This window comes from Dermacentor variabilis, chromosome 3 (assembly GCF_050947875.1).
Source record: "Dermacentor variabilis isolate Ectoservices chromosome 3, ASM5094787v1, whole genome shotgun sequence".
Taxonomy (NCBI): domain Eukaryota; kingdom Metazoa; phylum Arthropoda; class Arachnida; order Ixodida; family Ixodidae; genus Dermacentor; species Dermacentor variabilis.
The window spans coordinates 102,448,333-102,462,301 of NC_134570.1; the positions used below are offsets into that span (position 1 = coordinate 102,448,333).

The 13,969-nt window shown below is 48.2% G+C and overlaps 1 protein-coding gene across 1 annotated transcript; it reads left to right on the forward strand.

The window, feature by feature from the left end:
• On the forward strand, positions 1-12,782 carry LOC142574646 (uncharacterized). The gene is made up of 6 exons (XM_075683685.1): positions 1-30; positions 1,283-2,207; positions 3,942-4,108; positions 10,068-10,121; positions 11,617-12,559; positions 12,664-12,782. Coding segments are annotated over exons 1-6 (2,094 nt in total). The 5' UTR covers positions 1-27; the 3' UTR covers positions 12,666-12,782.
• The last annotated feature ends 1,187 nt before the right edge of the window (positions 12,783-13,969 follow it).

Consider the following 13,969-nt stretch of genomic DNA (forward strand, 5'->3'; position numbering starts at 1 on the left):
CTCCAACGGATTAGGACCACCGCCAGTATGGTAAGTATTTCGTTACCTCAGCCATACCTATCGTTTGGCATCATGAATAGAACATTATTGACTAAATTTGACCTTGTTGCCTTTCATGAAGCCTTTTTAGTGCCACTTTTGCCAAAATGTTTAGGAGAGAAATCTATAGTTTTTTTTTTTACCTCTGCGTGCATGTTCGGCAAACTTTACATGTCAACACGTTAAACTAGAAAGAAAGGTCAGCAGCTTGATTGGCATTACTTGTGTTGGGATAATCTCTGCAAACTAAGCCCCACAAGTTTATTTGTGACATATGTTGATCGACAAACATCAATCTAGAAATTAGTGCTTTGCTACTTAGAGAAGGCGAAATTGGCACTATATTCAACGAGAAAAAGCTGCTCGAAAAACACTAGACAGAAAAACAACAAGCTATGACTCGCCAGTCAGGTTCAAGTTACCTTCAGTATATTTTCTTTGAGGATGTTCCAACTAGCACAATTTGTACCTCTAATGCAGTATAGTGGACCTTTCAGCCTACTATACAAATTACAGAGAGGAGAACAACAGACCGACTGTTGAGTGGCCTCTAACTTTGCATATGGTTTGCAGTTTTCAAGATCACATGAACATGCAGAAATTAATGGACATATCCAACGCTACTTTTAATTTTCCCTGACTAGGACAAGTGCATACAAAGCAAATTACAGACGAGCAGGCTATTATGTCTATTAACTGCCATTTTGTTAACGAAGCTATTTCTTCTGAGCGTCCACATCATAACTCACTTCTACGTTTTCCGAGCGTAAACGTTCATACAGTTGTATCCGTAGGCTGATTCTAGCGAGTGCGTGAAGCAATGTTGTTACCTAGCTGCCACTTCAAACGCAAAGCAGAACCACACCTTTAGTTTTTGTGACCTAAAGTGCTTACCAGCGCACACTACTCTCATCACCTCATTGCATGTACGTCGTTAAGATTGCAATCAGCTGAAGTCACCGCATTCCATGTTTCTTTAAGACCCGACGGTATAATGTTAAGAGCCGGCGCTATTTCATGGGGATTAAAATGTGCTCTGTGCTCACAACCACTTCTTCACCACTGTCTGACAACCATTTCTAGCCTATGTTTCCCTACAGTGAGCATAAGTGAATAAAATGATTAGCTGTACATCTCTGGATTGCCACACTGTTCGAGGCAACGTAAAGAAACATTTATTACATCAGGACACGCTAAACCGCTTAGCGAAGATTCGTAACTACTAATGTTTCTATTTTTCAAGCTGCGTGCCTGCATTGTCCTCGCCCTGGCCACTTGTGCCTTTGGTCATCCAACTGGCACTTACACCCTCGCCAGTAACCTCGGTTACGGGCTTGGCTACGGCAACCTCGGCTATGCCGGCCTCGGCTACGGAGGCCTTGGTCTCTCTCATTATGGCCTTTCCCATGGAGTTGGCTACTCCGGCTTGACTGGCTACGGTGTTGGTTACGGATACGGCTATGCCCCATCCGCCAGCTACGCTGTCGCTGCGCCAGCCGTTACCCGTACCGTCTCCACCTATCACGCCGCTCCAGCTGTGACCGCTGTCCACGCTGCTCCAGCCGTGACCGCTGTCCACGCTGCTCCAGCTGTGACCGCTGTCCACGCCGCCCCAGCCGTCGCCACCTACGCCGCAGCCCCAGCTGTCACCAGGGTTGTCCAGTCCGCTCCAGTTGTCTCCACCTACGCCGCTGCCCCAGCTGTCACCAGGGTTGTCCAGTCCGCTCCAGTTGTCGCCACCTACGCCGCTGCCCCAGCTGTAACCAGGGTGGTCCAGTCCGCTCCACTTGTCCAGAGCTACGCTGCTGCCCCAGCCGTGACCACTGTCCACGCTGCTCCAGCTGTCGCTACCGTCCACGCTGCCCCAGCCGTTACCGCTGTTCACGCTGCTCCAGCTTTTGCTGCCGTCCACGCTGCCCCAGCTGTTGCCACCGTCGCCCACGCTGCCCCAGCCGTCGCCACCTACAGCGTTGCGCACGCGGCCCCAGCAGTCGCCACTTATGGTGTTGCTCACGCTGCCCCAGCTTACTACGGCTATGGCGTTGGCTCCCTCGGCTACGGTGTCGGCAGCTACGGTTACGGCCATGGTCTTCTCGGCTACGGCCTGAACTACGGTTACGGTCTTGGCTCTCCTCTCAGCTACTCCACCCTCCTCCGCAAGAAGAAGTGTAAGTTGTACCATCTAGTCGGCCATAGTTTTGTTCAGAGTTCTCGCGGTGTATTCATGTGCAACAATATTGGCTAATTTTTTCTTCTCTCTCCTCGCAGAAATTTACATGGTCAAGACCTTCCAACTGCAGGGCAATCACAAAGCAATGGAGCAGCTTATTTGGAGGTTTCAATGAAGTTTATTGATTCCTACTTCACAATAAACTGTTCTCTGAAAACTGTCCTCTCTCAACTATCCCATGCTGTGAACATTGATACACATGAAACCACACTACAGAATTGGCCTTCAAGTTTGAATTTTCAAGAAGGGTTCCCTGGAGTCATAACTTTGTTGTATGAAAACGAACCTGTATACATATGCGGCATCCGAAATCTCGCATTTAGTCTTGTCCTTGTTATCACTCGCTAAACAAGTCTGTCTTCCCAATGCTGTATGCCGTTAAATTAATTGAATGGTATAATAACTGTAGTAGCTGCCAAGAGCCTTGCGACCTTGGCGACCGCTCCCAACGTTATATACATGACATTTCTTGCCCAACGTGACAAGAATGATTAAAGAAATCAAGCACAGCAATAGTACAGCAGCCATGCAGAATGCGATGATATTAATAAATAGTATGGTGACATTACCATGAATATAACTATTAAGAATCTCACAATAATATATATGCAACCTTCCAATAAGTGGAAGGAAAAGCTCGTTGTCAAAAACAAAGAATCATGTTTCCGCTGTAGTCGTGTCTTTTGGAAAGGTGCGAGAAATCCATGATAAAATTGACGCAGACACGTAGTAATTTCACATGATGGAACGAGAAAGAGCAAAAGCGTAAACAGCGTGATGTAGTCAAGGTCACATAGCACTACATGGCCTAAGAATATGCCACGTTCAAGCGGTCCTTCACGCAGTCACAAGACGCTTTTCTTCAAATATCAGTTCATACCACAAAAACTGCGCCAGCCAATGCACCTGACGTTCACGATGGACATAAAAGTAGCTGTAAGAAAGTGACTAATTGTTCGAAACGACTGATGCAAACTCTAGCCGTGAATAGAGCAGCCCACAGACGAGAGCGCTATTACATTGATATTTACGAGCAATTCTTAAACCGCGAAAGTACACCAACATATCGTAGGGCCCTATTAACAACATTCGACACAAGTAGAGGAACGTGAGGCCTCTTGTCTAATTGAACTTCGAGGTCCCTCACAAGCGATAAACGTAGTATGCCTTCACCTGAATGTAAATAACTCAATACTACTTTCTCAATCTGCCTATGGAAAGATAATACTGAAGTTTTCTTCGGGTGCAAAGTAGGCCTATTGAGTAAGCACCATTTTCATTGAAGAAGTTCAAAGTTCAGTTGCGGAAATGTTTGTACTTACTGAAAAAAGTATCAAATGGTCATTCCTGGCCCGCTAGAAAGGCCAGCGCCTCAATTGCAGGCTCCACAGAGACTTATCAAAGTTAAACAAGAGCATAGCGGATCACTGGCACACCTTTTCAGAACAGCAGTGGGACGAGATTTGTAACTCGATTGACGGGCAGGTCCGTAAAGGTAAGACGCGGAACCTGCTTAAGCACCTGCTCGAAGACACCAACACCCGTACTAACCAGCACTATTCGCTCTCGAAGATACTCCATCAAGCCAAACGGACCGCACCACCGGAAGACGTCACGAAGAAATATCTTCCGCTTCCCACGGGACAGTTTACTCCTCATTCTGAACACACAGGCCCCGACAACACTCTCCTCGACGCCGAATTTTCTGCCGAAGAGGTACGCCGCGTACTCCACGAACTCAACCGCTGCTCCGTCGCCAGTCACGATGGCATGACTAAAAAGCTCCTGCGCAACCTGAATGACCCCTCCGTCATTTACCGCACCGTCACCATCAACGAAGTGCGGAAGAACGGCGAATTATCGACGCCTGGAAACTCAGCCACGCGATCTTCATTACCAAACTGGGCAAGGCGCCTAGCCTAGATCATCTCCGCCCCAGCTCGCTCACATCGTGCGTTGGTAAGATGGCCGAACACGTTGTCCTCAACAGGATCGGTCGATACCTCCAGGACCACGAATTCCTCCCGCACCACACGATCGGTTTGCGACCCAGGTTATCTGTATAAGACATCATCATCATCATCATCAGCCTGGTTACGCCCACTGCAGGGCAAAGGCCTCTCCCATACTTCTCCAACAACCCCGGTCATGTACTAATTGTGGCCATGCCGTCCCTGCAAACTTCTTAATCTCATCCGCCCACCTAACTTTCTGCCGCCCCCTGCTACGCTTCCCTTCCCTTAGGATCCAGTCCGTAACCCTTAATGACCATCGGTTATCTTCCCTCCTCATTACATGTCCTGCCCATGCCCATTTCTTTTTCTTGATTTCAACTAAGATGTCATTCACTCGCGTTTGTTCCCTCACCCAATCTGCTCTTTTCTTATCCCTTAACGTTACACCTATCATTCTTCTTTCCATAGCTCGTTGTGTCGTCCTCAATTTGAGTAGAACCCTTCTAGTAAGCCTCCAGGTTTCTGCCCCGTAGGTGAGTACTGGTAAGACACAGCTATTATATACTTTTCTCTTGAGGGATAATGGCAACCTGCTGTTCATGATTTGGGAATGCCTGCCAAACGCACCCCAGCCCATTCTTATTCTTCTGATTATTTCCGTCTCATGATCCGGATCCGCCGTCACTACCTGCCCTAAGTAGATGTATTCCCTTACTACTTCCAGTGCCTCGCTGCCTATTGTAAATAGCTGTTCTCTCCCGAGACTGTTAAGCATTACTTTAGTTTTCTGCAGATTAATTTTTAGACCCACTCTTCTTCTTTGCCTCTCCAGGTCAGTGAGCATGCATTGCAATTGGTCCCCTGAGTTACTAAGCAAGGCAATATCATCAGCGAATCGCAAGTTACTAAGGTATTCTCCATTAACGTTTATCCCCAATTCTTCCCAATCCAGGTCTCTGAATACCTCCTGTAAAAACGCTGTGAATAGCATTGGAGATATCGTATCTCCCTGCCTGACCCCTTTCTTTATTGGGATTCTGTTGCTTGCTTTATGGAGGACTACGGTGGCTGTGGAGCCGCTATAGATATCTTCCAGTATTTTTACATATGGCTCATCCACACCCTGATTCCGTAATGCCTCCATGACTGCTGAGATTTCGACTGAATCAAACGCTTTCTCGTAATCAATGAAAGCTATATATAAGGGTTGGTTATATTCCGCACATTTCTCTATCACTTGATTGATAGTGTGAATATGGTCTATTGTTGAGTAGCCTTTACGGAATCCTGCCTGGTCCTTTGGTTGACAGAAGTCTAAGGTGTTCCTGATTCTATTTGCAATTACCTTAGTAAATACTTTGTAGGCAACGGACAGTAAGCTGATCGGTCTATAATTTTTCAAGTCTTTGGCGTCCCCTTTCTTATGGATTAGGATTATGTTAGCGTTCTTCCAAGATTCCGGTACGCTCGAGGTCATGAGGCATTCCGTATACAGGGTGGCCAGTTTCTCCAGAACAATCTGTCCACCATCCTTCAACAAATCTGCTGTTACCTGATCCTCCCCAGCTGCCTTCCCCCTTTGCATATCTCCTAAGGCTTTCTTTACTTCTTCCGGCGTTACCTTTGGCATTTCGAATTCCTCTAGACTATTTTCTCTTCCATTATCGTCGTGGATGCCACTGGTACTGTATAAATCTCTATAGAACTCCTCAGCCACTTGAACTATCTCATCCATATTAGTAATGATATTGCCGGCTTTGTCTCTTAACGCGTACATCTGATTCTTGCCAATTCCTAGTTTCTTCTTCACTGTTTTTAGGCTTCCTTCATTCCTGAGAGCATGTTCAAATCTATCCATATTATACTTCCTTATGTCAACTGTCTTACGCTTGTTGATTAACTTCGAAAGTTCTGCAAGTTCTATTCTAGCTGTAGGGTTAGATGCTTTCATACATTGGCGTTTCTTGATCAGATCTTTCGTCTCCTGCGATACTTTGCTGGTATCCTGCCTAACCGAGTTACCACCGACTTCCATTGCACACTCCTTAATGATGCGCACAAGATTGTCGTTTATTGCTTCAACACTAAGGTCCTCTTCCTGAGTTAAAGCTGAATACCTGTTCTATAGCTTGATCTGGAATTCCTCTATTTTCCCTCTTACCGCTAACTCATTGATCGGCTTCTTATGTACCAGTTTCTTCCGTTCCCTCCTCAGGTCTAGGCTAATTCGAGTTCTTACCATCCTGTGGTCACTGCAGCTCACCTTGCCGAGCACGTCCACATCTTGTATGATGCCAGGGTTAGCGCAGAGTATGAAGTCTATTTCATTTCTAGTCTCGCCGTTCGGGCTCCTCCACGTCCGCTTTCGGCTATCCCGCTTGCGGAAGAAGGTATTCATTATCCTCATATTATTCTGTTCCGCAAACTCTACTAATAACTCTCCCCTGCTATTCCTAGTGCCTATGCCATATTCACCCACTGCCTTGTCTCCAGCCTGCTTCTTGCCTACCTTGGCATTAAAGTCGCCCATTAGTATAGTGTATTTAGTTTTAACTCTGCCCATCGCCGATTCCACGTCTTCATAGAAGCTTTCGACTTCCTGGTCATCATGACTGGATGTAGGGGCGTAGACCTGTACAATCTTCATTTTGTACCTCTTATTAAGTTTCACAACAAGACCTGCCACCCTCTCGTTAATGCTATAGAATTCCTGTATGTTACCAGCTATATTCTTATTAACCAGGAATCCGACTCCTAGTTCTCTTCTCTCCGCTAAGCCCCGGTAGCACAGGCCGTGCCCGCTATTTAGCACTGTATATGCTTCTTTTGGCCTCCTAACTTCACTGAGCGCTATTATATCCCATTTACTGCCCTCTAATTCCTCCAATAGCACCGCTAGACTCCCCTCACTAGATAACGTTCTAGCGTTAAACGTTGCCAGGTTCATATTCCAATGGCGGCCTGTCCGGAGCCAGTGATTCTTAGCACCCTCTGCTGCGTCGCAGGTCTGACCGCCGCCGTGGTCAGTTGCTTCGCAGCTGCTGGGGACTGACGGCCGGGGTTTGATTGTTGTGTTCATAGGAGGTTGTGGCCAAGTACTGCACCAGGGTGGCCAATCCTGCTCTGGTGAGGGAGTGCGTTACCGGTTCTGGTCACCGGGATCAGGCCACACTCCAGGCCTGTTTGTGCAATTTTATCAACACGCGGATTTTTTTTTTATCCGGTGGAAAATTGCCGGCACCGGTATTCGAACCACGGACCTCTTGCACGCGAGGCGGGTGTTCTACCTCTACGCCACCGCTGCACAGACATCGTGTTACTACTAAAGCATGAGATTCTTGACGGAGCAAACACACAGGAAACCCGTGCCTTACTCGGCCTCGATTTGAAAAAGGCAATTAATAACATCACGCTCTCGTCCAGCCTGAAGGCGATCGCAGACCTTGGTCTCGGGTGTGGGTTCTATGACTATGTCCGCTCCATGCTTATCCGGCGCAAGGCCGTTTTACGCCAGGAGACGTTGTGTCGGAAGCAGTCGAGCTCACACAGTGCGGCACCTCCCTCCCCCCCCCCCCCTAGGGATCAGTCATCTTGCCGACGGTTTTCAATCTCGTGATGATCAGGCTCTCCGAACGACTTTAGAAGATCGACGCGCTAAACCACACCGTTGACGTGGACGAGATAACCGTCTGGTGCTCCGCAGGGTCGGATGGCTTCATGGAATCAAAAAACGGCTGGGCGCCAAGCTCATACGGTGAAGACCTTCGGCCGAACGCACCATCACCCTTAGTACAACGGACGTCCGTACCGTGCCCAAGGTAGGCTCCATCAGAGCCTGTGCATGATCAACGAGTTCTGCAGAACGAAGTCCCAAACAGTGCAGAAGCTCACGGCCAAGACCGAGAACGCCATACGGGCATACGATTCATATACATAGTGGCTAACTGTCACCGCGGCCTCAAATAAAACAACCTGCTACGTCTCGTACACGCATTTGTTCTCTGCAACTTCCCCTTCGTCGCTGCCATAAACAGTTGGTTACGCGCTGAACGCAATAAACGCAACCGCCTCATTCAAAAAATAGTGAAACGAGCCCTCGGCCCTGCGATCAGCAACTCTACACATAAATTACTCGAGCTCAGCGTGCACAACACGCTAGAAGAGATCGCCAAGGCTCAGGCGTGAACGCAGGTACCCGACTCACTACCACCAAAGCCAGCCGCCACATTCTGGCGAGCTCGGCCACTTCTCCTCGATGACCAGGGGATCCACCGAAGTTGACGCCTGTTACCCGCGAGATCTGAGACGTCATTACGATTGCGCCCATTCCGCGAAACGTATATCCTGACCACAACAGAGGCGGGCGCCTTGCGCGGGTGACCACCCTTCTCAAGTGCGTAGACATGAAAATGAACGGCGTCACGTTCGTGGACGCCGCCGCCCAGCACAAAAACCAAGCCTTCGCCGCGGTCGCTGTCTCATCGGCGCCGTGGACCCTCAACTCTGCCACGTTTCTCAACTGAGACTCCGAGGTGGCGGAGCAAGTAGCCGAAACCCAGGGCGTGCTCGACGGCAAACGGGAAGTGTTCTGTAGTGACTCCAAGCCGGCCATCAAATCATTTCATAGTGGAGTCGTCTCCGACCAGGCGTTATGCTTCCTACGTAGCGCGGATCCGAGCACCCTCAAGCACCACGGTGTCATCTGGTTTCACTCCCATCTCAGTCGGGTGCCGGACGCCCCGCCCAAGCTCAATGAGATCGCCCACGAGGCAGCGTGCGCGCTTACCAACCACGCCGTTTCCGGGCATTCCCATCTCGTCGAGCTAGTTGACAACCGGGACGCGCTCATTACGTAGATCGAAATTACAGCACACTTCTACCTGGGGCGTCGCATCTTTCCGCCAACACACCCCAAACTTAACAGGCCGCAGGCGCTAACGCTATGCACATGCACCCAAACCCTGCCAAATTACCAAATTACACGTTTTCTAACCAGACGCGTACCCCAGTGACACGTGTCCCTCATGCGGAGACGAAATGACATTCGCACACGTGCTCTGGGAGTGTGGAAACGCTCTTCGCGACTCTACTTCGAAGAAGTGGGAGAAGTCCCTCAGAAGTTCACTACTCGCCAACCAGCAATGGGCCGTCCAGCACGTCCAGACGCCCGCTAAGCGCTAAGCGCATCCTGCAGGACCATACTAAAGTTTCCAGTCCAATCAATACTAATAGCGCTTTCGGATTCAAGTAACATAACAGTATTACTTTTGTTCCAGACGAGTACGTTCATATTGTGATTCTAAATTAAGCATTTTGTCAATACAATCTATCCAGCTAATTTATTTCTTCTCAAAATGCCTTAACGTTATGACAGAAGTATTATACTACAAGCGATCACACAAAATAAAATGGTGCCGGTATTTTTTTTTTCAGGCAGTGTTCGATTTCGCGATGCTCGTGCTTAGCCCTGTGCACTGCAACGCCACTGGGGCACATTGTGATCGGTGTAAGGCGCTGGACTGAATGTGTAATTGAGAACTGTTCAAGCAGAAGCCCACGTCCTTGTATTATTTCTTGCGCTAAAAACGAGAACACAGCATGTGACCTGAAATACAAATAAGCTATTTCTTGGGTGTTCTAGTTAAAATGAAAGCGGAGAAAGGCGGAGAATAGGAATATGTAAAACTATTACTCCTTCTACGCGCAAGTGTGCTTCGGGATGCTGGCGGAGAGAAAATTATTATTCTTAAAGAGCGCGTTAACGTCGCTCTCGGCAACATTAAAATCCGGTTTGTTACTTGTTCCCTTAGCGAACTATCGGGTATAAAAGCTCCCATTTTCAGAGTCGACATCAGAAGCGCCTGCTCCTCCATCCGACTAGGACCCCTGCCACCATGGTAAGTCCCTTGTTAACTCAGCCGTACCTACCGTGTGGTACCATGAAGAGAACATTATTGGCTAAATTTGACCTTCTTGCTTTTAATGAGCCATTTTTAGTGCTATTTTGGCTAAGACATATATGAGAGTAACCTATGTTTTCTCTTCTACGTCCATCTCTAGCAAACTTCCCTTGTCAACATGTTAAATTTGAAAGAAAGAACAGCAGCTTGTATCCCATTACTTGTGTTGAGATAATCACTGCGAGTTTAGCCCCACGAGCTTCTTTGTAGTATATGGAGATAGAGATAGATTACTTCAAAGCTTAGTGCTCTGCTACTCAATGGAAGGAAAAGTGGCGGTGCCTTCAAAGCTAATAAATAGCTCGAAACAAAAATAGATATATAAAATGTATAAAAACAACAATCTTTGACTCCATTCGATTTAAAGTCAGCTTTTTTTAGTTTCTTTGAGAGGGTTCTAAATCGCACAGCTTGTGATGATAGCGCAGTCTAGTCCTCCTTTAAACCTATTATTCAGGTTACGGAGTGCAGAATAAAGGAACCACTACAACTATGCAGAGGTTTAGCAGTTTTGCCGGTACGCGCAGTGGAAGCGTAGCGGCTTTTGTGTTACGCGGCTAAACCCGGCGGTTCGAGACGGAAGCCCCCGCCACGGCGGCCGCATTTCGATTGGCGCGGAATGCAAAAACGCCCGTGTTTCGCATAATGGGTGCACCTTAAAGAACCCAATGTGGTCAACATTAGCACAAACACACCCACTACGCCGCGCCTCATAATCATTTCGTGGTTTTGGCATGTAAAACCCCAGAATGAATTTTTTTTATCTTTTGCAGATACCACATCGTATATATACACCAATTGATAGACTTATTCAACGCTGCTTTAAATGTTCTCTACATATGTAAATTGCATACAATAGAACATTCAGAATAATAGGCTATCGAGTCTATTAACAGTTATTTTGCTAACGCAACCATTTCTTATGAGTGCACACATAATCAATTGATTTTAGGTTTTCCGAACATAGTCGCTGATACACTCGGGTCGGTCGGCTAATTCCAGCTAGTATTTGAAGCCATCTTCTTACACAGCCCCAACTTTAAACGCAACGGAGAATCACAGATTTGTTATGCAGATTTCAGGTGCCTACAAGCGTAAGTTACCTTCATCGCCTGACATCACAGAGGTCGTTAAGAGTGCAGTCGTGGTTTTTCTAAAACCTCGCGGTATACTTACAGAGGCCTACCGGTTTTTAATGGGAACCATAAACATGTTCCATGCGCACAGTCTCACTTGCTCACCACAGTGTTACAACAATTTGTACCATATGAATATTTATTCTAAGGATGTTTGCCTACAATGAGCATGATTCAATAAAGGGCATAGGCGTACACCTATCACACGGTCCGAGGCTACATGCTCAATTATTGCATCAGCACCCTTTTGGCAATTAAGCGCATATTCATAACTACTAATGTTTCTCCTTTTCCAGCTGCGTGCCTGCATTGTCCTCGCCTTGGCCACTTGTGCCTTTGGCCACCCAACCGGCACCTACACCCTCGCCAGTAACCTCGGCTACGGCGTCGGCTACGGCAGCCTTGGCTATTCCGGCCTCGGCTATGGTGGCCTTGGTCTTTCCCATTATGGCCTTTCACACGGAGTGGGCTACTCCGGCCTGACTGGCTACGGTGTTGGTTACGGATACGGTTACGCCCCATCCGCCAGCTACGCGGTCGCTGCCCCAGCCGTTACCCGTACCGTCTCCACCTATCACGCCGCTCCAGCTGTGACCGCTGTCCACGCTGCTCCAGCCGTGACCGCCGTCCACGCTGCTCCAGCTGTGACCGCTGTCCACGCCGCCCCAGCCGTCGCCACCTACGCCGCTGCCCCAGCTGTCACCAGGGTTGTCCAATCCGCTCCAGTTGTCTCCACCTACGCCGCTGCCCCAGCTGTCACCAGGGTTGTCCAGTCCGCTCCAGCAGTTGCCACCTACGCCGCTGCCCCAGCTGTAACCAGGGTGGTCCAGTCCGCTCCTCTTGTCCAGAGCTACGCTGCTGCCCCAGCCGTGACCACTGTCCACGCTGCCCCAGCTGTGGCTGCCGTCCACGCTGCCCCAGCCGTGACCACTGTCCACGCTGCTCCAGCTGTGGCTACCGTCCACGCTGCCCCAGCCGTGACCGCTGTTCACGCTGCTCCAGCTTTTGCTGCCGTTCACGCTGCCCCAGCTGTTGCCACTGTCGCCCACGCTGTCCCAGCCGTCGCCTCTTATGGTGTTGCTCACGCTGTCCCAGCTTACTACGGCTACGGCGTTGGCTCCCTCGGATACGGTGTCGGCAGCTACGGTTATGGCCACGGTCTCCTCGGCTACGGCCTGAACTACGGTTACGGTCTTGGCTCTCCTCTCAGCTACTCCACCCTCCTCCGCAAGAAGAAGTGTAAGTACTGCTTCCTATCCAGCACTTAGTGTTCTTATTTCAGATTACTTGTGGTGTATTGTTGTGAGCAATAATGGTTAATTTATCCTTTTCTCTCCTTGCAGAAATTTACATAGTCCTGACCCTCCGATCGCACGGAATTCACAAAGCAATGGAGCAGGTTACTTGGAGTTTTCAATCAGGTTTACTGATTGCCACTTCATAATAAACTGTTCTGTCAAAAATGCTTGTATTTTTATTGTGAACATTATCACTGCCTACAATGACACGAAGATTGTCTTTCCAATATAATGCGACATTAAGTCGCTTGACTTGTGTATTAGGTTCTAGTAGCAGCTAACAGCCTTACGGCCTTGGCGACAGCTCGCAACGTTATACAGATGATTTTTTTCGCAACGTAAAGGGAATGATATAAAAAATGAGTTCAACTGATTTTTTTTTGTTTTTTAGGATCGAGAGTTCTTTATTGTGCAAAATAATAAGGTCATAAATGGGGATTCTACATACATACAGAGGGCGGTCCCATAGTCAAGAGACTTTACTGGGGACTTGCTATTACAAATAAGTAGGATATGTAAATACAAAGCAGCTACATGGAAACAAGCTAGACACCATGGCCATTATAACGGAAAACTACCAATTCTGCAATCAGCCCACCGCGCTTGGTCAAAAACTTTTTGGACAACCTCCACTTTACCTGTCTGTCACTGGACGCCACGAAAACCGCAATAGCTCCCCATCTGATATAACGTGTACACACTGATTATGCATAATATGATCGAACAAAACAAAAATAGCTATTTCTGATTCGACGCCTTTTTGCCATTAGCCTTCGGCTATTTGTCAAAAGTTTTCGGGCTGTACCCACTGCACCTGCCCCTCACGCGAGGTCACAAAGCCGCAAAAACTTACCGCTACAAAGTGACTCGTACGCGTTAAAGATGCATTAATGTGCCGAACAAAACTGAATTTTCTTCGGAATAGCCGTAGGCTGCCCCGTTCCAAAAGAAATAAAAGATGGCTGCCGCCGATTGCTCCGGCACTGGCTACTCGCCCCTGCCGGAGGGCAATTGTCTATTTCCGCGTAATAAAACCTTTTGCGTGGCCGTGTAACGTTTTCGAGAACTTTCGGCACGATTACGACCTCGTTCTGCCAACTCTTCTTTGCTGAGGATCCATTTTAGCGTCATTCTTAAGCTTCCGTTGCATGCCGCCGCTATTGTCGACGAGCCAACGCAAGCTAAGTAAGAGAAAGCGGACTAATCACACACGGCGGCACCAGCCTCTTCAACCGGTTATCGATATTCAGTGCAGTGGCTCGGCCCCATCGAACCCCTCTCCACTTGAGCATGCTCCTCGCCTCTTGTGAGCCAATTAGATAAGACAAGACGCTCAGTGCAGGCAATGTTA